The sequence below is a fragment of the Phoca vitulina genome, unplaced genomic scaffold (genome assembly GCF_004348235.1).
Source record: "Phoca vitulina isolate PV1807 unplaced genomic scaffold, GSC_HSeal_1.0 scaffold12, whole genome shotgun sequence".
Taxonomy (NCBI): Eukaryota; Metazoa; Chordata; class Mammalia; order Carnivora; family Phocidae; genus Phoca; species Phoca vitulina.
Window position 1 is genome coordinate 29,110,349 of NW_022589715.1, and position 27,888 is coordinate 29,138,236.

Consider the following 27,888-nt stretch of genomic DNA (forward strand, 5'->3'; position numbering starts at 1 on the left):
AAGAAAGAAAGAAAGAAAGAAAGAAAGAAAGAAAGAAAGAAAGAAAGAAAGAAAGAAAGAAAGAAAGAAAGACAAAGAAAGGAGACATTTGGCCCACCAAAAATCCTGGTGAGATGACACAAACTGAGAGTCGGCAGTGGTGTATTTTTACTGAGAGCCATACCTCGAAACTCTAGAACACGGCAGATGAAACTTGCCAGCCACACACAGGATGTGGAGTGATTTTATAGACACTATCTTGGCCCAAGATGGCAGCTTGAGATTAATGGCTGCGTCATCCTTGGCCCTGCTGCAGTCAGGCCTGGGGTCTGATCTGACACGCAGACCCTTCATCTGCAGCCAATCAGCAGATGTAAGCACATAGGCCCTGTCAGGTTGACATATCATTCCTTCGACAATGTCAGCGAGTATTAATGTTCAATTATCTGTCCTAGAAATGACCCTTGCCTTTATGCATTGTGTAACTGCGCACATGGCACTCCGGTAGTCCCAAAGACAAGGGTAGAAATGCCCGCAATAAACCAGGCACTGGGAGTTGGCTTTTCAACACCGCCATGACATTGCCTTGCAGTACCGAATAGGAGACTTATTTTTAGTTCTTCTCCTAAAACATATGTGAAAGACCGCTGAGCCATTTATCTCTCTATCTCTTTCTCTCTATCTTCTTTTTAGCCCGTTTGCATGTCAGTCGTCCTTACTATTTAAACAGCAAGACTTCAAATGCGGCATCTTGTGGCTTGCCGATCACACTGAGCCAACTGTTCTTTATGTATCACAATGAGCTGTTCATTATGTGTGGGGTGACTTTTTATTTCATGAAGCCAGGTGTATATCATTTACCATCAAACCAAAATGACAATAGTAGGTTTTCTGGAGCAGTGTCAAGATCAATTCAACTTCAACTCATAAAGCTAAAGGAACCTGTTCTGGCCAGCCAGCCCTCCTTCCCACTGTTAAAAACGAGGCCTTTGGCTGAGGTATGACTTAGGAAGCATACCTGAAATCCTTTTGCTTGTTAACCTTTACGGTTGCTCAAATATTTTAAAATAGTGTGGTGCTTTGTTGTAGTTAAAATACAAGTCCCCCTTTCCTCTCATATAGCACCGTAAGAAACAAAATTTTATCTTAGCCGACAGCCGCATTTGCCTGGTTTTCATTGAACTAGCATTCAAAGGTTATCAACTACAAGTTTGCAAACTTCTCATACAGCCAGCACTGAAAGATAATGTACAGTAATTGCATGATAACTTCCTCCAAAACTGAGATAAAACCTTTCATGCAATCTTGAGTTCACCAACCTACATACGTATGCTAGGACAAACTTAAGTAGTTCAGATTGGAGCTCAATGAATTTTCTCTCATGGTAATAATTTTTAGGGAATGGAAAATGCAATTATATTTCTTGTGGAAAACCACTAAGAATTCATTATTTTGCCTTGATTTTAACATATGAAAAACAGGTTGATTATGACATATACCTATGAAAAGTCTAGCCACTCCCCCGTCACAGCGTGGTGTCTGGTGCTATTTTTATAGGCGTTCTCAACCGCACCATGAAAGTCCTTGTATCTTCTTTCTTTTTCTTATCCTTTTTTTTTTTTTTTCTCCCCCTCCCAACAGTTACTTTTTCCAAATGACTTCCATTCCTCTCCAGCTCCCAATCCTACTTGCTGGATATTCAACAGCTGACTTTGCCTCCTGATCTGCTAAAAGATGGAGCACAGCACCCAAGACGTCCTTCTCTTTTACTAAATCTCTCTGCCTTCACCTTCCTGTCCTGGTTCATGCTCACTGCTGAGCACCCCCTCTAAGGCGTCAGCCCATCACTCGCCCCACTCCGTCCCTCCACTGCCAACTCATTCTCCATCCTCATGCCATTTATCAGTACCTCTCTACTTTTATCTTCAAAGGTTCCTTCTCTGTTCTCTCAGTGAATAATTAGGCTGTGCCTTCACAAACTACATGGGATATAACAGCAATTCCATGAGACACAGCTAAATTTGAGCCTAGCTGTAAACATATTCAAATCTCCCTCCTCCTAAATATTACAAAAAGAAAAGAAAAGCCTCCCCTTCTTGTTACCAGTTCCTCAAACTGCCCCAACTGTATCCTTCAGTGCGTTCCTCAAGCAACTGTGGAAGGACCTAGCCTTGCTGTCTCTGTTGTGATCTCACCCGCCTGCCTCATAATACAACTTCTTGCACCTCCAAAGGCCTGGAATGGCATTTTCAAAGGTCACTGATGATATCTTAACTCTTACATTGGGACCCTTCCCAGTCCCTCTACTTCATTAAACTCTCAGGTTTGGTCACCTCTGTTTTGAAACTGCTCATTCACTTGGTCAATAAATATTATCAAGCATCTATAATATGGCTCTGAAGATATAGACATGAAAGATTCAACCCTGACCTCTAGATAGGGAGGCAGCTCATAAATAAACAGTCACCATGATAAGTACACTCTATCAGATGGCCATCAAGGTATTATGGGTCTGGCGGCAGGGGCCATTTCCTCTCTCCTGGAGAGGACAGGGATGGTTTCTCCAAGCAGTGACAGTTGAAATAAGATGTGAAGGATGCAGAAGAAATCATGAAGTGGAGACAAGGTCATGGGGGTGGCGCATTCCAGCTGAGGGAACAGCATGTGCTGGTGCCCAGAGTACAGGACCATTTCGCACCTATGGGGAATGTAAGCCTTCAGGCCTGGCTGCAGCAATGGTGTGAGAAGCCTTATGGGAAGGGCAAGAGAGGTGCCTGGGTGCTCAGTGGGCCAGTGTCAGACCTCAAAGGGCCCTTGAATGGTACGCCAGGGATGTTGTCTCCTAAGCCTACAGGGAGATACCACAGGATTTTAAGTAGAGGGAGACGTGGCCAAGTTTTATTTTAGAAAAATCACTGTGGTGGCAAAACGAGGTTATTTGTATGAAAGGCTGACTGGCAGGGAGGCTGATGGGGGAACAGGCAAGCAGGAGACGACAAGGCAGTGACAATGGGACAAAATAGGAATAAGAGAATGGAGGAGTATTTAGGAGGGAGAATTGGTAGGGCTCGGGAAGTGAGCAACTATCTGTGAAGGGAAAAGAAGAGCAAAATTTCAGGGATGACCCTTAGGTTCCTGGCTGGAGCTTCTGGGTCCATGGCCATGCTATTAACCAAGATGAGGATGACAGGAAGGGGAGCCAGTTTGGGGGCCATGATGGATTTGCTTGGGGGATGGACTCTTTGGCTTCTTATCATTGTACCTTCTTCCCTTTTCTTAGAATATTAACATGTTGGAGCTGAAAGGAACCCCAGACATCAGTTCAACCCACCTCCACATTTGACAGAAGACTTCCCTGCTTGCTCCTGTCTCTTCCTCTAGGTTTTTCCCTCCAGAAAGCCTTTCAAACTCGGCACCAACCAAATTCCATCCTTGACCTCCTTCTCTCTTTTAGCATTCCCTGGATCTGTGACTCCACAGACATCTTTAGCTTCAGTGGAGGCAACTCCAAAGACTTGTGCTCTCACAAAGCCCGAGTAATCCCGTCTCCAGGTATCGGCCATACAACTCACGTGGCTGTCCCACCGGCACCAGAACCACAACATATCCCAAACCGAACTCCTCGCCTTTCCCCTAAAACCAGTTCTTCCTTTTGACTTCCTTTCTGTCATCAAAGAGACTGCTGATATCCCTGTTCCCTGTCTGCCCAACATGAAACAGAGAAGTCACCTCCGATGCTTTTCTTTATCAAATGTCCACTCGTGAGTGCTTCTGAAAACAGTCATTAGACGCACACAGGCTTCATTCAACTCCAGCCCCTGATTCTTACCGTGCTACCTCGGACAAGCTGTTTAATCTTCCTGAACCTTGGTTTTCTTATCAGTAAAATAAAGAGACTAGCAGGACCTCCTTTAGAGGCTCACTGCGGGAATTCAATGAGATAAAGCATGAGGGTGCTGAGCAGTGGCCTACCAAGGTGAAGGTGGGGTGGGAGCTGTGTGCCCCAGCAGGGAGGAATATTTTACTCACTGACATTATTTAGAAGAGCCGGTGCATGATGATAATAGCCAGACTGACCCTACACACATTGCACTGAAGACGGACAGCTCCTAGGACCCGCCGTGGCACATCACTGGCATTCAGCATAGTGTATGGTATACATGTGTCAGCTACAAACGTTTCTGTTTATGAGGTTCCAGGTTTGCGTCCAAAATACCTCCCACCCACCCATTTCTTTACAGTCCCACAAACACAGTCTTCTTACCCGAACTGTTGAAATTGTCTCATGTTCTCACTCTCGTTCCTTCTACAAACTGCACCACCAACTCCATCTATGCCCTTTTCAAAGAGCTTAGAAAACTCCGGGACATGCATGCTTCCTTGCACACAGTAGGTGCTCAAAGAGCATTTGAACTTACTTGGAAAAAGCTTTAATGGGCAGATTAATATTGTTATTCGAAGATGAGGGAGATACTGGCTCAAGTTTAGCCATCGTTTATGGTGGGGGAAATAACAAGCACACTTGAAAGCAGCTTTCTCCTGCTGTGTGGTAGGGTTTGGTCATCACATCACGGAAAACCACTCCAGGCATCTCTGCGCAGAGCACCTGACGGTATTCCTAGATGGGGCCCTGCATTCACCCTCTGCCAGCATAACCCCCGCCCCCCCACCCCACACTCGTTCTTGCCGCAGAGCCCGCGTCCGAGCCACAAGCATGGCACCCAGGCTCCAGGGACAGCAGGCACCCCACAGCTCTAATGGTGTCATGGCGGCATTGTGATCGCCTCTGAGTAACTGTGAAAAGGAATGTCTTTGATGAGGTCATACGGACTTCTGCCTCAGTTCTCATCGGATCTGGCCAACTATGTAGGCAAGACATTTTCAAGAGCAATAACAAATCATAAATTGGAGTGTCAGGGTATGGAAGTAAGGAGGTCCAGCAGGTTAGATTTAGGGCTCCGAATTTTTTGTTTCCAGTCTCTATCGTACACTAAGATTTCTGGGAGCTCTTTAGCCTTTTCTATCCCACTTTCCTGCGTATAATGTTCCACCTGTTAATGGGGCATGATTATGAAGTGTAGGATCCCGTGCAAACTAACTACTCCATAATTAATAACTGTTTAGAATCAAACGGGATACTTGTTTCATAGCTTGATTTCTAGAACACCAAATATATGCTATTTTCTGCACGTGTATTTGGCCTTTTTTCCTCGGAAATTCAGCCTGCCATTTACTCAATCACTCTCTCGAACACTGAGGTGATGAATGTTGCTGAGTGCTCGTGGTTTCTGGTCCAGTATGAACACTTTCAAGGAGTAAGTCCTGGGCGCCTGTCGGCTGGGTAATTGATAATGTTTTCACTTCAAGGTGTGGGCCTGAGACCCACAGGGCTCAATGGGGAAAGGAAATGAATTGACCCGACTACATCTCTTATCCACTGCTCCTGAGACACGTCAACTCATTACTGCCAAACGTACTTCAATAGTATCAAGAGGGGGTAGCAATATATATTTTCGACAACAGTTAAAACAATGCTTTTGTTTTTATTTTACATTAGCAAATTAAAACACTTGGATTGTCATTACAATTCTTTGTGAAAATCTGGTCTTCGCTAAATTCACAATGAATTATAAATGCCTGTGCCAAAACAAAGAATAATCCACAATGCCATCAAATGTATGCCTCTCTTCCTAATTTTGATTTCTAGGTCCCCTGGCTTCCATAAGAGAAAGCATGCAGGGGCACACACATACTGTATTTCAAATGGAGATTTTATGTAAGCTTATTTTTATAGTGATTCTGAGAGTAGCTGCTCTGCTTTTTATCTATGCAAACTGGAAATAAAGTAGGCACCCTGCCAGCTCCCTGACAGCAGGCCAGGCCCGGGCTGCCATGGGTGACTCGCACAATGACATCTAAGGGGTCCAGAAAAGAACCCTGACTAATGGCTTTTGGATTCCCTATGACCTTTGATCCTCGATGACTTAGACCAAAATAAATGACCTAATTTCAAGAAACTACATCCAGCATGTGAACTCTAATGAGTGACAGAATTTACCTGCTAAGCAATGATTAATAGGTATGCGGTCCTTATAATCATTCCTTAGATCTTTTTTTTTTTTTTTTTTTAAAGATTTTATTTATTTATTTGACAGAGAGAGACACAGCGAGAGAGGGAACACAAGCAGGGGGAGTGGGAGAGGGAGAAGCAGGCCTCCCGCGGAGCAGGGAGCCCGATGTGGGGCTCGATCCCAGGACCCTGAGATCATGACCTGAGCTGAAGGCAGGCGCTTAACGACTGAGCCACCCAGGCGCCCCTCATTCCTTAGATCTTAGCCAAACTAGAGAGAAGGTACTTTTCAGATGCTGGTTTTTTAAAACAAATTCATCTTCCAGGATGCTGTGCAAATTGACAGTGTCCGTGGCGGATAAAGTACACAAGGCAGTGGAAATACAAAAGGATTTCCTGGAATAGACATCAAGTTGGCGAATACTACTAGAAAACAAAAGCCCTTCTCCCTCAAATGTATGTATCGTTTCTGTAGCTGGAGATTCTGTGGCTTTCTTCCTGACAAACGCTATCAGATTGGAGGGCCAGAACAGGAATCCAGGAGCGAGTACAACCACTACGCACACCCTCGCTCCATGCTAACACCCATCGGGACGCTGAAGCTAGAGGGAGGGGAAGGACAAGATTCTGTACCGCTCAACCTTCACAACTACCTTTTCACCCACCGGGACACAAAAGCACACTATCAAAAAGCCCAAAAGAAAAAGTCTGTATATTGGCAGATTCCGTGGTCTATCCGAAGCTTTTTGGGTATTCAGGAGACTCCATGAAAACTCTCTGATATTTACTTAGGGCAGTGAAACTAGCCTGTATGATACTATAATGATGGATACTGAGTCACACACTTATCCAAACCCATAGAACATACAACACCAAAAATGAGCCCTAACTTTGGACTTTGGGTGATAATGGTGTGTCAAATATAGGTTCATCAATTGTAAGGAACTTAATTAACCACTCTGGTGGGGGGCATTGATAATAGGGAGGCTATGCTTGTGGGGGGGGGACAGGGGAGAAGATATATGGGAAATCTGTGTACCTTCTCCTCAGTTTTGCCTAAAGATGCTCTAAAAAACAAAGTCTACCTTTTAAAAACTCTTTGATATTCAAAAGAAAGTTCTCATATGCTGAAGAAGAATTGAAAGTTTGCAGAGTTTTCCTCTGCAAAACACTTGAGTTCAATTTACATGATAAAATAATGGGTTAAGTTTCAATGTCAAAGGAGAAAAACTCAAAGTATAAAATTCAAAGATGGAGAAAAAGAATCATCTCTCCATTTAAAATACGTCCTCTTGCTTGTGTACCTTAGATCCTTGCTATGCTAAGTGTGGTCTGTGGACCAGCAGCATCACTATCTGCTAGGAGCTCATTGGAAATGCAGAACCTCAGGCCCGCCCCACTGAACCAGAACCCTCATTTAAAGACAGATCCCCAGATCATCTGACTGCACAGTAGAGTTTAAGAAGCACTGCTTTAAAAGAAGCAGGAAGGGAAAAATGAAGCGCGGGGGAAATCGGAGGGGGAGACGAACCATGAGAGACTATGGACTCTGAGAAACAAACTGAGGGTTCTAGAGGGGAGGGGGATGGGGGGATGGGTTAGCCTGGTGATGGGTATTAAAGAGGGCACGTATTGAATGGAGCACTGGGTGTTATACGCAAACAATGAATCATGGAACACTACATCAAAAACTAATGATGTAAGGTATGGTAATTAACATAACAATAAAAAAGAAGAAGCAAAAGAATATTTAATTATTTTCTTTTTTTTTTAAGATTTTATTTATTTGTCAGAGAAAGAGAGCACAAGCAGGGGGAGGGGCAGGCAGAGGGAGAAGCAGGCTCCCCGCTGAGCAAGGAGCCCCATGTGGGACTCGATCCCAGGACCCAGCAGCCGCTTAACCGACGGAGCCACCCAGGCGTCCCGAATATTTAATTCTGTAGTGATTTCCATTTTCTGATTTTTTAGATGGTAGACTTTCATTTTTGAAAAATTACTATTTACACATCAGTTAAATCTCCAAATGTGTGCATTGCCAAATCTCCTGATCCAGACTTAGAGGAATGTTGTGAATATTAATGCAATATTGTATGAAAATTAAAATCGAGAAAATATCTTCTACTAAGAATCTAAGCAATCATTCTACTTCTCCCCATCATATCAACCTAGCAATGGTTCCAGTGACTTCATTTATCATGCTACCTATCACCCGTACATACTGATTTTCAAAACCCAGAGGCAGGCTGGACCATGTCCGCTGTGTCATGAGCAGAGAAAGAAGTAAATCTTTGTCTAAGTTCACTCAGCATAAGGTAAAGAGGACCCTCAAGCCAGCCCAACTCTTTCACCGCAACAAAAGGCACCTTCTCTCTGAATTACCAGGATGATGACTTCAACCTTCCCCTTGATTTTGGTTACGAAAACCAGCTTCGCTCCCTAAAGCGAGTCCTCAAGTCCATTTTGCCTTGCTTCTCCTCTCGTCTTCCTGTCTCCAGCGGTCAACAGACCAACACATGACCATATTTACATCATTTCTCTTGAAGTTGGTAATGGGAACAACGCAGGGAAAAAATGAACACTCTGGTGCTACCCCAAGGCCGGCCTTATCTTCTCAGAGTTTAATACCTACCTCTTGGAACATCAAAACAGGCCTAAAATCCACACACTGTGACAGTCAACTGATGTGACAGACTAGCATAAGTTAGTTCAAATGTAAAATATAGCATCTCTAGCCCTGGAGATTAACTGAATTATAATGCCACATTTGAATGGTATTTTATAGATTCTTCCAAAGGCTCTGAGCATCTACCCCTTAATTAAATCTAATTTGGTTTCCACACAGAGTATTAACTGAGCATATTCACTTCACCATACGTGTAAGCTCGATATACATCATCTTCACCTTCCAACTACAGCCTCATGAAGATGTTTCCGTGTGGGAATATTCAAAACTGATTTACGGCACTATTGCAACAACTAAGCAACTCATCTTCCAGTATAAATGCAACACGTAAGGACGACCTAACTGAAACATATAAATTCCACATATACTTAAAAATATTATTGTCTGTAATTTAATATAGTAGAATGTTTCTAAGCCTATAACCTTGCATGCAGAAGCAGTTTTTCAAGCATTAATACTTAAATGGGTCATAGACACCACATCTGTCATTCTGTCCTGAAGTCTATGAGGCAAAACCAAGACTATGCTGGCCTATTGATTTTTCTAGCATTTGCTTTAATTTACTTAACCATTGAGAAATCCATCAGTACATAAAGGGCAACTGTCCATTACTGCCTCATTTGCAGACATTCCTTCCCCTCGTTTTTGGTAAATATTTCCCTTAAATTGCTATGTGTTTACAGTGTAAAAACGAATTAGGAAAGTGCTCACACCTGTTTCTGTTCGGTAACTGCTGCACTGAGGTATATGTAACGTGCTTAAAGATAGAATAAATATCTAGACATTATTACATCTGTGTGCAAAGGGTGGTAAATTAGATCCTAATTACATTAACAGGGATTCTGCCTCCCAGCTTAAATTTTACATGAGCACTCTGCAAAAATTCAAAAGCTCTGCTGTGGTTTCTTTATGAGCTGGTGATTACAGCTACTTCCTATGCGGTCACTAAATATTCTGTTTACAAATAAATGAAGAAGCTTTGAGCCAACTTGCCAGGGTAATAATCTATTTCTTTCTCCCCCTCCCTCTTCCCAGCAAACCCTCGCCACATATGCATGGCAACAATCAGGAGCCCTGGCTTCATCTAATTACTCCATCACATAATTTCACAAATTGCCTTGTCACTGGGGAGCCAAGTGCAAAACACGCTCACAGTGGGATTTCAGGCAGCAGCTTTCATTTACTACTCATTCCTTGTTAAATTAAACACAAAAACACCAGTTGTGTGAAAGAAGTCAAAAAGAATGCCTGCAAATGAGCCAGACAAGTATATCTCCTACCTACCATTTCACCAAATACATCGTCGGCAACAGGCACCCCCGACAGGAGGATGCCCTGGGCTGGCCCATTCTTATTTGGATGTAGCTGCTACAATAGACCATAACCAAAAGGCCAAAAACAAATAGGCTTCTCCGGAAAGTAAATTTCATCATATGTCAACAGGAAGCATGGGCACGCAGTAAAAAAAAAAAAAATACTATTCTCAAGCCCCTCTATTCTTTGCCCTTTCCACCTGGCCATGATCCTCACATGAGAACGTGTTATTTGTCCTGGAGGAATGATGCCAAGCCCTCTGAAACTATAAACACTATATACCACGGAGTTCCACTCCGGCTAGGAAGAAGGAACCAGATCCCACTAATCTTTAAAAGTTCTCAAACAGAAAGATCATCAATCAAGTTCACGCAGTATTAGATGTTTTCCTTTTAAGTATTAATGCCTTACATGTCTCTGAAACACATCAAGGTAAATGCTCACCCATCTCACTACGGATGTGGGGGGGAGAAAGAGAGTGCACGGTGGGTGATGCGCCCCCGGGGAGCGGACCTGAGGGCACAGCCCTGGAAGCTGACATTGGTGCATCAACAACTAAACATGGCCACCGGTAATTAAAGGTATTTCTTTGCAGCTCAGGAGCCGGCGGGGTCAGGTACCGTTTTACATCACAAACCAGTCCTTTCTGCATGTCGATTTGCCAGCATTATCTGCACAGGGAGAAGAACACATTAGCAGCAGCTGTCTCTCTGCTTTTACACTGAAAATTCTATTCACACAGACAGGTGGAGTAATTTAAAAGCCAATGTGGTGCAATTTCGATGTGACTAATGTCACTGCCTACTAAAATGCCACCATTACCACTGTTTATGGAAACATTACTAAAATTACATTTTATTCATAAGAATTTTAGGATTCTGGTTATTACCCGCTTTAAAATGATCAGAGCTCGGTGTCAGAGCCCAGAGCAGTGGCCTAATTCTCCAGGCTTTAGCAGCCTCCTTTGCTGAGAAACGACAGTTGGATTGTAGTTTCAAGAGTAATCGGGACGGCGGCGGCAGTTTTCTCCATCTCCATAAAGCAAATTAAAGACATGGCTCTTTGGCGTCCTGGACACGTGACGAGCAAAGAAATCTTCAAGGAGCTAAATTCTGTGTTAGAAGGTTTGGTTAGGATTTGCACGAGGAAAGATTCCTCACCCCCAAACTGGTCTCCGACATTGTTAGTAATAGGCAGGGGGAGAGATTTACATATTTCCATAAGGAAGGAGGAACAGCTAATGTTTAAAATCTGAAATTCTAACAATGCATAAATTATCCCAGTTGCACAAAATATCAATAGCTCTAGCTTTGCCTTTTTTCAACGGGCAGAGATGTCTGGAAAAAGAATCTATATAGGAAAGGACCATCCTTCATCCTTAGTTACCAATAGCCATCAGATTGCATGATGAAGTTTTATGCCAAACCCTCTGGCTCATATTTTTATTTAAAAAATACTAATTAGCTAGTTCATGGAATGAGATTATAATTATACCTTTGAACTTCCACAATGCGATTTGATTTGCTCTGTACTTGAGAGGCAACGTGGTGGAAAGCACATGGAAATTCAGGTCAGGAGATTCTAGCTTTTGCCCTTGAGAGAAATCATTAACTTCTCTAAACCTCATTTTGGTCATCCTGCTACCTCATAGGATTGCCTTCAGAATCCAATGTACGTGAAAATATTAAACTACAAAGCACCACAGAGACACACGTTATGATTTCATTTAGCCTTTTGATCAATTTTTTTCTTTAGCTGTTAACAGGACAGAAAGATCCAGTAAGCCAAGCCATTTTTTAAAAAGATCATTTTTTTAAAAAGCCAATGATAAAAGTAACATTACGTAGGCAGGAGATAATTTCATGTAACATGGAAATCAGGTCATTTTTTGAGGAGTTTCTCCCCCAAGAAGTTTGGAAACTGACTTTTCTTTACATAATGGGAATTATTCCTAAACTTCTAGCACCTCCAATAAGAATTATCTCTAGTCGTTGATCTTTCTTAGGATGGGTGTTCCTGTTCACGGACTACGCCTCCTGGCCCCTGGACGTCCCAAGAACTTCCTAGGACACTGAATTCTCAGAGGTCACTCATGTCACGGAAGAGCACATGGGCTCTGCGGGGATGCCAGCCACAAAGTTAATGTGAGAACAGATGAAAATTGACCACAGAATATTAAGAACTGAAAAGCAAAGACACATAACAGGATAAGTTCATATATATCGTCCCATTTTGTCTGAAGAGATAACACCAGGAAGACAAATAGTCATTTCCAACAAACCAAAGGTCTCTAGTTCAGAATAATTTGAATAATATATTCTAAAACCAAGTAATTTGTATCTCATACCGACTAACTTGGGACGTTCATGTTTATAACTTCAAGTTAGTTGAGACCTATCTCGTCTTTATAGTGTTCCCATGACAAAGCCATACATCTTGTATTGGGACCTACACTCACTGGGCTATAATTTGCTGAGTGAAGGCATTTTGCAATGGCAAGAGAAAACCAGGACTAACGGTCTTTAAAATGTTAGAAAATTGCCTGGCATAGCTCTTTCAGCTACTCTTTTGCTCTTGGAGGCTCTCCACAGGCCCATAAAGAAACAGGTGTCTATCTGCATCCCTGAGGGCTGTCTCCTGCTGTAGACACACTAGGGTGAGTATCAAGTCCACTGAGGTGAGCCAGCTTTCCCGGGCTCAGAACTCTGTAAACGGAGGGACCCTTGTCAGTATCAGCCATTTTGACGGGAATCCGCACAATCACTATCATTGCTTGGAGCCTTAATAAAATAATTTTGCTACCTCAGGGCATGCAGTTATTACAGGCAAACTTGGACCATGACCAACAGGGTTTTGTGACCCGAGCAACAGACCATCGATTGCAACGTGTCCTCCACTACTGGTTATCTCCAGGCATATACTCACGACAGCAAAAACAGAACCATTAGAGCCGTGAACATTTAGGGGATAAAAACAAGTAAAATGGATCCATTTCCCCAACTGGGATTGGTACAGATAACAGGGGTTCAAAGAGATTTGTCCTACAGAAAATTGTCCACGTATGTAGGGACATAGATGCACCCACAGTCATACTCACGCTTCCATAAGGAAGACTGAGATGTGATGGGGATGTTTCCAGTGAAGTCAAATAAAGTCTCCTAAATTCCATGACATATAGATTTACTTCTACTGGCAAAACAGCCAACCACCCAAACCAAACCAAAACACTAGAATCCTTTCTAAAACAAAGCCAACCGATTTTCTCACCATCAAACCTTCATACTTTAAAGCCAAGTACCTTCACTAGGAATCTTAAACATTGAGAAAGTAAAAAGTCAAGCTTAATGTTATATGAAATTCCTAAGGGTTGGACTGAGTCCGTTTAAAAGATACATTCACACATAAACACACAATGCTCCAGTTTTAATCTGAAAGATAAACAGAGGAGGAGCACTTGCATACTCATTGACCGAGTTTGATACTTTACCTTCAAAAATATATCAGAGGAATCAAAAGAAGACATGATATTGATGTATGCTTTGAAGTATAAATGGCTGGCTAGTTTTCAAGCAGTTATGTACATCAGCAACCATCAACTTAATAAATTGTGCTTATACGGGCGCTTTTGTTTTGAACCTAATCTTTTATTTAATTAGCCCGATTGAGAGTACATCAGAGAACCGAACTATAATGTATTTTTAACTTACCCTTGGAAACAAAAGGAAAATTTAAGTTTAAGCTGACAAATTGCCAGCCAGACTCTATACAAGCCCCTTGTATAAGGCACCAATCCTCAGGGACATGAACGGACCATTTGGGCACAAAAATCTCAATCACCCAAAATAACATAGAGCCCCAGTCAGAACTCATTTGCTTATGAGTCCTATGTACCTGGATAAATGGGCAATTTTAAAGTTGGGCTTTTGTTTTGACTTTTGATTGTCCCCGCCCCCACCATGCCCCCTCATCAACCGACTGTAATTACCCCAGGTCAGAGGTGCACAACCATGATGGGGAGGAAAGGCTGGGACAAGGGGAAGGAGGTGTGTGGAAGGCTTCGAGAGAGCTCTGCCAGGTCACTAATGGCCTCTGGGGCAAAGACTTGGAGAACCGGCTGATGCTTTGCCTTTGATCTTCTAATTCACAATGATCATTAGTATTAACTCCGATTCTTCTGGGTGAAGAATTCCAGCTGTAGCCTTTTCAGTTTACCTGACCTAAGAAAATTCATCACCCATCCCATTAGGATCTCAATAACCAGCTAAGAAAGAGAAAAAAGCAGCTGCCCCAGAATCTAGAAACCACCCGCTTCATTATTAAAACAGACTTTATATGACATATATCACAGAAGAATTAGGGCATTCCAATAGTCCCTCCAAGTAATTAAATAATCTATTCCCTTTTCCCTGTGAGAGAGAGGATTCCCAATTGGGTGAAAAATCATCAGGGTCTGATGTAATCACAGTTGAAATATGCTATCTCCAAAGCAGCAGAGCCCTTTTAAAATTAAGATAGAGGGATTTGTCAGTCCAACTTGGGTTAGTTTTAGCAAAGCCTAGCTCTGACCCATCATCCCTATGAAAGCCTGTGAAGGTGAATGGCAACTGCATGGAAGAGAAAAAGAGTAACTATAAAGATACTCTCATAGGTTTCAGAGAGCTCAATTTTAATAAGGTACATGGACATCTGAAAGGGAAAAAATTCTTCTCACCCCTATACACTAGTTTTCAAGAATCTTAATTAAATAATGTTATCGGCAGATAACACGCAGCGAAGAAGGACTTGGAGTTGCTGTCTCCACCAACCACCTTCCTCAGGACAGGCACATGAATGTGAAGATAAGTTAGGACTAGTTTGGAGGAGGGACTGTCTTTCTCAAATACTTTGCCCTACCCTGATTCCCATTCCAGGCAAGAGTTTGAGAATACCGTCTTCCTGCCCCACTATCGTCTTAGGACTAATTTTAGCTGAATCATGCTGGCTGGCTAGGCACAATGGAAATATTACCATTAAAGCTATCAAAGTTTAGAGATGAGGGACAAAGAAACAGAAATGGAAGGAGGGGAGCATATCCCATCTGCTACCTACCTAAGGCCTGCCTACAGGTCCTTCTGCCTTTTGACTTTTCACTCACCTTGATCAACAGAACGGGTTGTCTGGATACCAATGAGAGGTACTTTTTCAGTGTAATAATAATTCCTAATGTTTAGAGAACAATCCTTCCAAAACTGCAAGCAGAGATATGACACTAAGATGTCGCCGAAAGATCTTGTTACCAAAAGCAAAACCAATGAAACAACATCTGTCTCTTCTAGAGCATTCAATTCCCAATTCAATTCCATTTACGCCATCCTTAGAGTGGCGGACCCGCAGGGCACTTTTCATCTAATAGTGTCTCTATGGAAACGCCATTCTCAACCTGGAAGATTCTACAACCCCTCACTTTGGTTTTATCCACATTGAGAGGGAAGTCTTGTAAATCAGAAATTGAGACATAAATTTTGCCACAGACAAAAAAAAAAAAAAAAAATTTTCCAGGCTAGAAGTTCACAATAAGAAACAAACAAAACAAAACCAAAGAGTAAAATATGTGTATCTGACATAGAAACAAAGTGTCTCTATTAAGTACCCAATGAGACCCCAAAGATCAGTGAAAGGAATCCAAGAGAATGTGAATGAAAATCAATTCACCTTGAGGGTCACCTCCCCAACTGGTCAATGCCAGATGTGTCGCCCCTTGCATGGTTTCTTCACCCGAACCCACAGGTGTGTATTTTAACAGCCTGCATTCTTCCTAACTTTCAAGACTCCTGGGACACACAGCAGCTCCATGCAGGAAAATATGTCACTGCATATTTTAAATAAGAACCATATTAACCGCTTTTCTATTTAGATTATATTTAAACCTGCAATATGCAATAGGGTAAATGTGCAATAGGGTAGGAAAACCAAACAAAACAGAAACCCCTTGATTTTTACCTTAAACATTGTATTTATCCCTTCTCATTTTCACTAGGCCCTTAGGCATATAGCTTTGTAACACTATGTAGCAAAAGAACTGGCAATAAGCAAAACACATCCAGTTTAAACATTAGGACATAGTAGGTTATAGTTATAGTTGGAATAACGCCTTTAAGAAGGAAAAAGAAACCTTCATGGAGCGTATGCCCCCAAACTGCCTGACTATACAGTGACTCATGCTCAAATGTTAAGGAGTTTGTAGTTGTTTGCAGTAATTTATCTTCAGGCAAATGCAAGCATTTCTATTAATAAATGCTTTTGTTTTCTTTCTAATTCTCACTTACTATCTAAATAATGTCAGTCATTCTTTTCAATTCCAGGGAATAGCTTCTTTTAAGAGACCTTCTCTAGTTATCAAACCCTGGCAAATGTTCAACTAAGACTGAGGTGGAAATTTTCATCACTGAAATTTCCTTTTACCCCATAATCACCAAAGTTTAAAATCTGTTTCCTTTTTCTTTTATTATTTTCATCATATACAAGTATTTCCAGTTTAGCTCACTAGAGACTGGGAGTCCAAGAATGATGCATTAGTTGTCTCCTTGGAGTAGTAAAATGTGCTACTGATTAAATCTACCTATGGGCAGCTACAGAACAGCACATTTTTCTGATGCAGCTGGGGTGCGAATCCAGAAAGTTTTTTTTGTTTTGTTTTGTTTTGTTTTGTTTTGTTTTGTTTTGTTTTGTTTTCCAGGGCCTATTCTATTCCTCCAACACATAAATGCTTGAAAGCCCTTTCAAAGGCAGGTTTTTGTTGTTGTTGCTATTTTAACTGAATAAATCCAATGTAAAGATTGACCCATTTATTTGAAAGAGAAAAAAAGAGTAGGAATTTGCTTTCAAAAAGGTATGTGAGCTTTCATAATATGCCATTTGGCATTTAAAAGATTAGTTTTTACAATTTGCTAATAAATTGTTATTGCTATTGTTTTAATTAGCCAGAGTTTCAGTCCCTCTTTTGTATCTTGCAAGATTTCAGACAGGATTTTCTAGAGAAGTTACATTAATCATATAGCAAGAATGTGATCATTTAAAATCTGTAGCAACTTCCAAATGAATTGCGCATCCCGAAGAACTCTCAGAACTTGAAATAAAGTTGCTAAAAGATTAGTACAGAGCTATCACTACTTACTTACATTTGAACAAATAACAAAACTTTCCTTAAACTCTACGGGTTTTTCCCCCATAGAATTTATTATTATCAGCTCCTGACTATAAACAATTACCTAAACAGTTTGTGCATTCCTTCAAGAAGTATAACAAGACAAGGGGAAGGGTGTTCCTGATAACTGGAGATCTAGCTGGTCTTGCAATTAGAGAAGAGGGAAGGGAATGGCTTTCATTGGGGGTAGGAAAGAGGGAGAATATTTAAATATATCTCCTTTGTTTTTTAGATGACATTATGAGACATTTGCTTTTTCGAGATGGTCACCATTATCGATATTTTTGTATGAGCACATGGGAGTGGAGTGGGGAAGCAGGTGGGCACGTCCAATGTGAACCACAAGGCAATTTCTGTGAGCCTTCATAGAGATGTAGACGAATGGGTTTCCCCTTCCAGGGTGGTGGTCAGGCCAGTACAGACCCCCAAACTGAAAGAAATTAGCCCAACCTCAAGAAATCAGGCAGTTTAGGAATAATTTCTAATCCAATTGCCCCAATAACATATGGACCACAAAAAGTACCGCAATGCAGGTAAGATCTTGCTGGCTGCTAAAGAAGTTTTCTGTTTTGTTTTAAGAAGATAATATAGCTCTCTGCAAGGTTCTTCCCAAGGGTATGACCTAGAAAACCAGGAAACCTGGTGGATGAATAAAAGAACTTGCTTCTCTCTCTCCTGATTCTGTCTGAACCAATATTTGATTATATTTTATTCAGGGGCATCTCGGCTTCAAGGAAAGCCAAAGCTCCTCTGTAGACTGAGATGGAGGCTGACGAAATCCATTCATTTTCTTTTTTTTTCTGTTAGTACAGGAAATAGACTCGGGTTGTAACTTCCCGGGCCACCTGATTTTGTCCCCTCCCTCCCTCATCCTCCAGATCAGGTCGGCTGGTTAGCCCCAGTGACGAAATATCAGCACGGCTGCATCAGCACCTCTGACCGACTGTCTCTTCTTATCTCCTGCTATTTATTCTTCCTCCTGTGCCCTCCATGCCCTCTGGACCCTCACCCTTCCTTCTCCCTACCCCTTCAGTCGAGGTTGGTAATCTCAGCAGCAACCTTACACCTTGCACGAGGCAGACCTAAACTATCCACATCTATGTAACAAGTGTCTGTAAGTAATGGCACCCGGATTGGGTTTTAGGTAAACCTTATGTGATGTTAAAATCAGCTACGCCATCTCAAGCTTCAACTAACTATTAACCAGCATTAACCAACCTCCGAAGCTGATTCCAGAACTGTCAGTGGAGGTTAGTGGCTGTGTGGAATCACGATGGCTGGAAGAGAGAGAGGAAACTTTTTTTTTTTTTTTTTAAGTTACTCCTGCTCCTCTCAGTTTTTATTTTATTCACAGATGCTGGAAAACCTGGATTAATTTATACCCTCGAGTGTTACTGGAGGCACAGCCTCTATCCAGAGGAGCAGACCCAGCGTGGCCTTCGACAGCCCCTGTGTGTCTCCCTGTAACAGTACAAGTCACTGAGGAACATAGCTCTGAAAGTGGGCAAAGGCATGAGGGTCAGCAGACCTGCGTACATCGGGGACAACACAGAATTAACCGTGATATGTACAAATAAATGACTTTCAAAAAAAGCAAACTAGGCTAAAAATGGTAACATAAAGAGTTTGCTTCTGACATTTTTCAAAAAGCCAAGATTTTTAGCATTCATTCATTTTAGGCTAGGCTAGGCTAGGCGAGGCGAGGCGAGGCTATGACCTATTTAAATTCAACCTTTGCCCCTAATAGTGAAAGTCCCCCCTGCCAACAATTTTGCTGGTTTTTAAATATTATTTTATCCATAAATTTTCATTTGGTCTTCTTCCCTGGATGTCATTAAATCAGTATGCACTTACAAAAATATCCACCAAAATATTATGATTATAAATATTTTGAACATGAAATTCATTCAGAACAATAACCAAACAAAACAAATCCCTTGGTGGCATAAAGCCCCCAATCTCCAGTTTCTCACATCTCCAGGAGAATTCCTGCAGTGAAAACAGCAATACTCACACAGACAATATAAACTGTTACTCTGCTTGAAAAGTCACAAGGGACTACACAGGAAGAGCCGACTCTATATTGCTGTTTTCCTTTACAGTTCTAAGTACAGGGACAACTTTCACTGTGCAGCCCTGACTCAGATGAATGTTTTGGAATGGCAACCAGGCCATTCAAACCACTTAAAAGCAAATTATGTGAGCATCTTGCCATTGCAACAAGATTTAAACTTTTTTGGACCGTTCGCTACAAAGGTCCACTAAAGCGTTAGAAGAAATTAAGTCCTTCTCTCTGGGGTTTGGCTGACTTTCTTCTTAGTAGGAGTTGGTTCTAAGTACCTCAGAGTCACACTGAGAAAAGCAACATCATTAACATACATACTTAAAATCACAAGTCACATGAACTCCTAAACCTTATAACTTACAGTTAACAAAATTGCAATAGTGAACTTCAAATAAAACTCCTCATTTGGGATAAGTATCTAGGAAATTAAGTGCTAACACTTTTGTAAAAACTAGGGGAACACAGTGATTTATGAAATATTCCAAGTGCAGAGGGGATCATTTTTCCCCCATTTTTTTTTCTATCACAACTGGTTCACCGTCCATATTTAGTTTACATATGTCATTTAGAATCCACTTACTGTTAGATGCTGGAACAGCCACGCCCTCATGATATTTGTGGCTACTTTGGGAAAGATGCCACGCTTTTTGTGACGCTTTTTGTCCTTATCTGGATCATCATCGTCACCTGTGCTGGGGGAAGCTACACTGTTGTCCAAGCCATCACCTGCAAACATAGTGAATCAAATTTTGACTGATGCTACCTTGACAGGCTTTATGCAAATAGAATGCCTTTGGATATAAACAAAACCAAAAGAGCAATATAAATGATTAATAGTTTATTTGGTACTGTTTTTGTTTTTTTTTTCCAAGACAAAGAGAAAGAACAAGGCCTAGGCTCAAAAGTAGTCAGGTCTAAGGAACTTCTTCCAAAGAACAGTGGGAAAGGTCAAAGGGAATGAAGGGAAATAGCCAATCTCTTCAGTAGCTTTCTTTGTTCCATGGTAATGATTCAGATGTGTATAGCTGAGACGTGGTAAGTGTAACTCCTACCGGGGAGTTAAATATGGTGGTGGCCATGGGCAGAGGTGCTGTCCCTGCCTGGGTATTCAAACCCCACGTATGGTCGCTGATGTCAACTTGTGAGAAGATGCATTTAAGATATCAACTATTTCCACAAGTGATCTATCTTAAAACTAAAGTAGGCCATGGAGATGTAAGTAATCCATCATCTAAGCGATTTGACATAGGAATGCTTCAAATAGAATATAATTCTTCTTGTCATAAAAAGAGAGCATCAAGTTTACTAAGGGCAAAACTCCTGAAATAGTTTTTTAATTAGGAAACAATTACTGTGTAAGTCAAATAAAGTGATGTTAAACGAATAGTCAATTCGAATTGTATTACCCTAAAAATCCAGGCAGTTTCTAAAATTTCTTCTAGATTTAAATCTTTCTCATTTGAAAAGTCACCTGTTTACAAATTCCTGAATATTGGATCCTAGTCTTCCATTGATTTGTGTTATAACATTTATGTTGGTTCTTCTAGGAAATATTCTGGCTCTGTGACACAATAAAACAAAAAACGTAGTATTCCTTTTACAGTGCCATGTTTAATAAGACAAAAAATGAAATTTCAGCCCATATAACCACGCTGTCCAAAACAAGTCATAAGGTACAAATGGAAACTAAGTATCTTGTGCTTGGCACAAAACTTCAGAGGGAAAACAAGCCTGGACTAAAACCACTACACTAAAAAGCAGCTTGGCTTCTGTCAAACGTGCCTCCGAGGAAGGTACCGACTTTGAGAAAGGGACAGGTGGATCCGGCCCAGGAAGAAGAGCTACAGCAGCAAGGCTTTGCCATGAGGCAACACATACATCTAAGAGCACATTCCCTGGGTTATGCACTTCACTGGAGAGCCGTGGACATGCCCCAGGAATCGGGTACTTCAGTAAGACAAGTTTCCTAGCCACTGTACATTGGAACTAGCCTCATACTCAGTTACACCGCTTCGTGAACTTATTTCATATTCCTTATTTCTGTTACCTAAATACACTAGGTACAAATATACTTACTACCTTGATTTCAGTTATTTCAGTCTAATCGATAGTCATTATGTTGCCATTAATCAATTGTTCCTAACAGCTCCCTCAGGAGTCCCCTGCCCATCCCCCGCAAAAAAGGAAATTGCCCCCAAATTGCCTTAACTTGTACTGAGGTAAAGTTTAAAAACTGTTGCGTGAGGAACAGACTAAATAACTCTGAGGGTGAGTTTTCTTAATTTAAAAATCCATCATTTTACTGTATTTAAAAATCCATCTATTCTGTTAAAGTTCCACAGGATCATAGCTGTGCTCTCAGTGGAAAAGATCGTAAAGACCCACAGTCCCAAAGCCCTCGCTGTAGCAGCACTGAAGAAAGTGCTTGGGTGACTTGCCCAAGGTCACGCAGCAGGGATGGGGCTTGCCGGACCAGACACCCGTATCCCTAAATCAGTGCTCCTTCCACCCCCACCAAACTCTTTGCATAACCAAGTGTTTTATAAGGAGTCCCCTTGGATTTGCCTAATAAATTCCTTGAAAGTCCACTATTTAAAGAGGCTTTTTATTCAGAGAAGCAATTCACCATATAAAATAACAATTCATTAAAGAAACATGAGAAAAGAAACCAACTCAACAGCATTTAAAATTTCAATGGGCTAATCCACTTTCAATATGCAAAAGGTAACCAAGGAAAAGAAACATATTACTTGATCACTGATTAAAAATGAAAAGCTTCTAACCTAATGACAGTTTTTCACCACCTCTCCATGATTGTTTTCCACCTTAAAAAAAAAATAGCCTTTCCATCCGTCTCAAAACCCCTTCAGATTAATTTAGCAGGCAATGCCTAGTGCCTGCCTCGAAGAGAATTCATTGATAATTTATGGAAATATCTACTATAATCCAGCGGAGATGACTTTTTTCCAGCTTTGTGCATCAATAGATAATCAAGGCCTTAAAGCAGTCTTAGCTTCCCATTACCTCAGGCAAAAGAATTCCTGAAAGCATGCCTTGAGGGCACCTGAATTATATACTCCATTAGGAGAGGAAGGCTTTCTGCATTCCATGTGTAACACTCACCAGAACCTTTCCTGTTTATTTCTGCTGTATGAAAGCAGGAGCATTAGGAACAGAATTTTTTAAGTGAAGACTTATGTAGACACAATGGAGAACCCTTTCAAGCAGGAGCCAGATCACCCCCTTCAGTCCCTGGCAGTGACCTCTCCCGAATAAAAGGTTTCTATTACATCATTAGCTCAAGCCAAAAACAGCCTTGGCTTAATGCACAGTTTGTTCTTCCTACTGTTTTTAGGCAAATACAGCTACTTTACTCCCATCTGGGAGGGAAATTACACTGCTGGGTTGTAATCTAAGACAAGATTTTCATTGGAAGCAAATGCTTTCAATCCAGTGTAAATACTGGTGCATGTTCAGAAAAGCCTAAAACAATAAACCCTGCTCCTTCCCGACACAAGTTAGGGAAATGGAGAAGATGGGGAAGGAGAGGAGCATAATAAAACAGACGATTCTAAAAGCAAACACTTTCATAGATTTTAATAAATTGTTTAACCTCTTCCACTTTCTAGAATTGAAAATTGATCTCGAAACGTCTCAACCTCAGAGGAAAGTCTAAATGGTCAATTGTACCTCGAGCATTTCCATTCACTCTGCAATTTGGTACGGTCACCTCGATGCGGTCTCTGGAGGATTTATTTCCTTTTTTTATTTTTAAGATCACTAAACAAACTTGCAGAACCGCCGGCCGACCACATGGCAGCACGCAGCAGCTCTGAACCCCATTTGTAAAATGTCAGCAGTGACTTCATTCCTGGAGCTGACTTCTCCTGCCGCCAAATGAAGGCAAACTGAAAAGGTGGAAATAATCATAAAAATGATGCTAGTCCATAAACAAGCTTACAGCCTCATTAGGATAGCAGTAGGCTCCAGTGGGTGATTTATGCTCGTTTTGCTGATGCTATGAGGAAATGCCATAGGGCGACTTTAGCCAATTGCTAATGGTTTCTGACAGCTTCTTAGCAACTAGTGCAAGCAACGTTGTGGCGTTTGCTAGTGACAGAAACCGAAAATGTCATATTATCTGCCCATGTGTCATGAAGTCCGTGTGGCAATTAACTAGCAGGCCAGTGACTGAGGGGCCAGAGGCTCGCGAAAATGGCCTTTGGCTATGCAGAGGCGGCCCATGGGCCAGAGCACACACTGCCTACACAAATGCAACATTCTAATGCAGAAATCCACTTCCTTGTGACTCCCCAGCTCTGACGAGACCGGGCCGCTCAAATCCCTTTTTCCCCCCTCACTCAAGTGAAACTCTGCCCCCCACCCCCACCTCGCACTGGGCACTGGCTCTGGCCTTATGAGAAGCCTCGGAAGCAATCTGCTTTGATATGATTATCCGAATGGCTCCTTAATTGGCAATACCTGGTTCTGTGCTTTTTGGACGCTGGATTCAAAGGTGCTAGCCATTTTTCTGCTCTCTCACGAATTAGTCTAAAAGGATTGAAGCTCACTGAAGCGGACTCACTGCCTGTCAGATTGCAAGGGGCAGAGGGACTCCGCAGCAGCAAGACACTCCATGAAAAACACCAGGCTTCTAACGAGCAGGGGGAGAATCCTGGCCACACTTTCCAGTTTCCGAGCTATCAAAACCATGCACTATATGTCAAACTGTCAAACCTTTCAGCGTGGGCCATTTGCCCTTTCAAATAATATTTAAGAATTGTTTTTACAAAATTTTATAGGCCATGGTCTAGTGAAAGAGGCCAACCAACAAAGAAAGGAATTTGTACTACAATTCGTCTACGGACAATTTCTTGTGAGACCTGGTCTGTCCCTGCGGAGCAAGGCAGGTGACCTGTGGCAGCTCCCAGGCTGTCAGAGAGCTCAGATTTCAAACACGCTCAACTCAAACATCCCGAGTCGCCTATTTAAGCATGCCCAGGCATTTAGACTGTGCTATCTCGTGCCTTTCAAGGCAGAATAAAGCGGCATTTACCGTATTCAGGCCATTCAATGGGTCAGACTGACCGTGTCAGCAGGGGCTCCTCTCTGGCAGGTCAAAGCCCTGCTCCCATTTTTCTCTTCCTCCTAACGCCCTCACCCTCCCTCCCCCCCGCCGCAGGACTGCCCATCCCCAAAACCTATTCTGAGCCAGGCAAAAACAAACCCCCAAAAGTGCCCAAGATTTACATCACAACAGAGAGGAACTTCCAGTGTCAGTGGGTCAGCAGGTATAAATAAAAATGGGTTGTCTGTCAGAGGGTTCTTTCTGTCCTGGAGGCAAAACTCCTAATTAGGGATCTGAACTTTCAACTGCGTGGGGCAAATGAAGGTGTAAGGTTGTGGACCTTCTTGTTTTGCTAGAAGCTGAGCTGCAAGGCACCCCAGCTTCATGACAACTCATTTACAACTTTGCATGGAGACTCCATAGTTTCTGGCCAGGTTCTCCCCTTCACTTTTGCTTTACACATCTTCAAGTGTTTGGAAACAGAATGTTTGTTCCAGAAATGTATGTAGACTGAAAACCAAGGCCATCTGTAATCGCAATCACATCTTTCAGTACGGAGTCAATGCTATCATGTCTTGAAAGGTGTCAAAATTAAGGCCGTACAGCTTGTGTTGTAAGCTGGCTAAATTTTCATCCAGTATTAAGGGTTTTCTCCTCTTGCCTGTTTTCTCACATAGCACACCTACAAGAGAAGATGGCGTTTCACCCCTTACATGGTGTGTAGAACATTCCTGCCCTTCCAGTGGCTGCCGGTGCAAACATCGCATCAGTACGAAGAGGTCGGGTTTCTTTTGTTGTGGAGCTATCCGAGTGTTCCAGGTTGTTAGGAAGAATGTAAAACTACCCCAAACCCACTTCTCCAGATCATGGCTGTGTCTACTTAGCCAGAAGTCAGATGGGATAATGTTTCTGTGTTATGTTAAGAGGATAAATGGTGAGAATTATAGACAACCCTTTCTCAGGAACCAGCGAAAATACTTCAGAGGTTATAAAGAAGTGTTTTGTCTTCATGGAGAATGTGTAATCGCTGCCAGAATGATTTTTCTAAAATACACATCTGATCTTATAACCCTGGCTCTTAAAATCCTGCTGTGGTTATCATTTGCCTTCAGGATAAAGGCCACACTTTTTAGCCTGGCATGGAAGGACTTTCACGTCCTTTCTCTCCGCCCCAGGGTGTTTCCAGCCCATCTGCTGCTGGGTCCCCACCCAACCCCCAGCCTCCATCTCCCTGGCAGGTGCTGCCCTCACACCTCTTCGCGGTTCCTGGTGCTAGCCCCTTTTGCAGCGTCCTTCCTGGCAAGCTCCTTGGTGACCTTTTTTAGGTTAGGTCAACTGCCATCTCCTCTAAGAAGCATGTGCTGGACTCTAGCTGTTTGGTGACACCCCTCCCCAACCCCCAATTTTTCTGTTCCCGACATTCCTCCGTCCAAACACACATCACACTCTAGCAGGACTGTTGATTTCTGTGGTCTATGTCCCCTCGGCTTGATTACATAGGATCTGTGAAAGCAAGGACAGGGTCATAGTCCCCTCTAAGATTCTCTAGCCCTGGGCTTACCCCGATGTCCAGGGTATAGACTTGTCAATGGCATATTAAATGAATGAGCAAATGCATTTCTTGTTTCACTGCATGGAGAAAACCACAGTTTCAATTTCCAGCTGTTATACTCCTTTTTGATACATACTTAAACTCTTGAAGAATATTCACCAAGGAAAATCAGTAAAACTATAAGAAAACATAAAGGAAATGCATTCTCCAAAACTGGGACGTTTCCTTGGAATCTTTCAGCTCATCTTGGACAAAAGATGGACTGAGTGAAAGAATCAGAGTTCTTTTTAGTGTTTGTCATAGTCTCTCAGGAATACTACCTCCTTCTATTACAATTTAAAACTATTTACCGAACTAAAATTTCTTGCTGTTTGTACATTTTTCCTGAGTTCAACTCTAAAAAATAAAGCAAAAGTTTTGTTTCCCTCTGAATTTTTCCCAATGAATTAAATATATTACTTTACACGTCTCCCAGTTTTAACCTAGCAAAGAAACTCAACTGTTTCTCAGCAGACAATTTCGCCCTGAGCTCAGACTCCAGGCTCACACTTTATAGACTCAGTGCTAAATACAAAACTCTAGAACTCTGGCTTTTCCTTAGTTTTGCCAAGTCATGGATTGGCCTTCCCCACAGCATTCCTCCACACCTGCCTCAGCAATTTTTCAGCAACAGGTTTATCTGAAGACCTTAGTATCTGATACTATCATACAGACTGACATGCCACAGGGTCCCCGGAGACATTAGAAAGGATCTTATACGATCAATGAAAACCTAATAAAACCCCATAAGTCTTATTACACATTTTTAAGAGAAACACAGTAGATTTCATATATCTTCAAATTTGTAGCCAATATGCAAACACATAATTGTCTACAACCAATGGTTCACTTTTGAGTTTGACTTGAATCAGGGTTCTGTTACCTTGCCCTCCCTTTTGCATCTTTTCTCATCCTTAGGTGTTTAACATTTCCTTGTTCTTAGTTCAAAGTGATTCTCAGTTGATCAAAGAAAAATAACAAAGGAAAGCACATTCTCATATGTTTTGTGTTATCACCCACGACTTCCCTGAAAATCTTGAGGTGGTTCCTTTGGAAACCAAGATAAGGAGTTATATGTTGGCACCTGCCAGGGCAGTGTGAGGTTCTAGAAGGGGCGTAAGAAATGGCCAATGTTACAGATACACTAATGGCAGTGACCGATAAGACAGAGGTAAGGAAAAGTGGGGGGGGGGATTAAGAATAAGCAAACTTTAAATACACACATTATGGCACTTACAAAAAGAAATGTCTAGGTACATTTCCCCAGGTTGGCTTTACAGAGATTTGCCATGAAGCTTTTCCTTTCTCGTTGACTTAGGTCTGTTAAATAGTGACAAATACTTGTTAATAGTTAGCCCCTGTGGAAGCAGCTCACAGCCTTATTCTGCCCTTTAGTGGATTCCTGATATCACAGAAACCTAACGGGAGAAATAGAGCCTCGGAGCCTGGAGAAAGTAACTCTCTCAATGAACGAAGTAACTCCTTTTCTAGAAAGTAAAGTGCAGACTTTAAAAATGAGCCCTCACAGAGGTAACCGTCTTTTGCATAAGCGGTTACTCTTACCATTCATTTATTCTTTTGACAGAAATGTACTGAATTCTGACTATGTCCCAAACACTATGTCAACCATGAGGGACACAAATGGTGAACAAAATCAGAAAGAGTCCCTGTTTCTGTGGAGCTTTCCAGGTAGAGGCCACAGATGTGAAACAAAATAATCACAGTGATAAAAGTACGACTGTACTCAATCAGAAAGAAATATAAGTCTGTGAGCGTTGAAACAAAGGAAACGGACTGAGGAGGAATCTGGAGCAGAATCTGAAGGGTGGCGAAAGTCAAGTGGGGGTGGGGAGCAGCCTAAAAGGGCAGAGAGCAGAGAAAGGATTGCAGGCCACAGGAACAGCAGGTACAAAGGCCCTGTGTCTGGAAGCGTGA

The 27,888-nt window shown here is 41.9% G+C and overlaps 1 protein-coding gene across 2 annotated transcripts in view; it reads right to left on the reverse strand.

The window, feature by feature from the left end:
• The window catches only part of MEIS1 (Meis homeobox 1), a 133,967-nt gene that overhangs the window by 40,331 nt on the left and 65,748 nt on the right, over positions 1 to 27,888 (reverse strand). For both annotated transcript variants that reach the window (XM_032410832.1, XM_032410833.1), the window contains exon 8: positions 19,875 to 20,020. In XM_032410832.1, the coding sequence (XP_032266723.1) occupies positions 19,875 to 20,020 (146 nt within the window). The remainder of the gene's footprint in view (positions 1 to 19,874; positions 20,021 to 27,888) is intronic.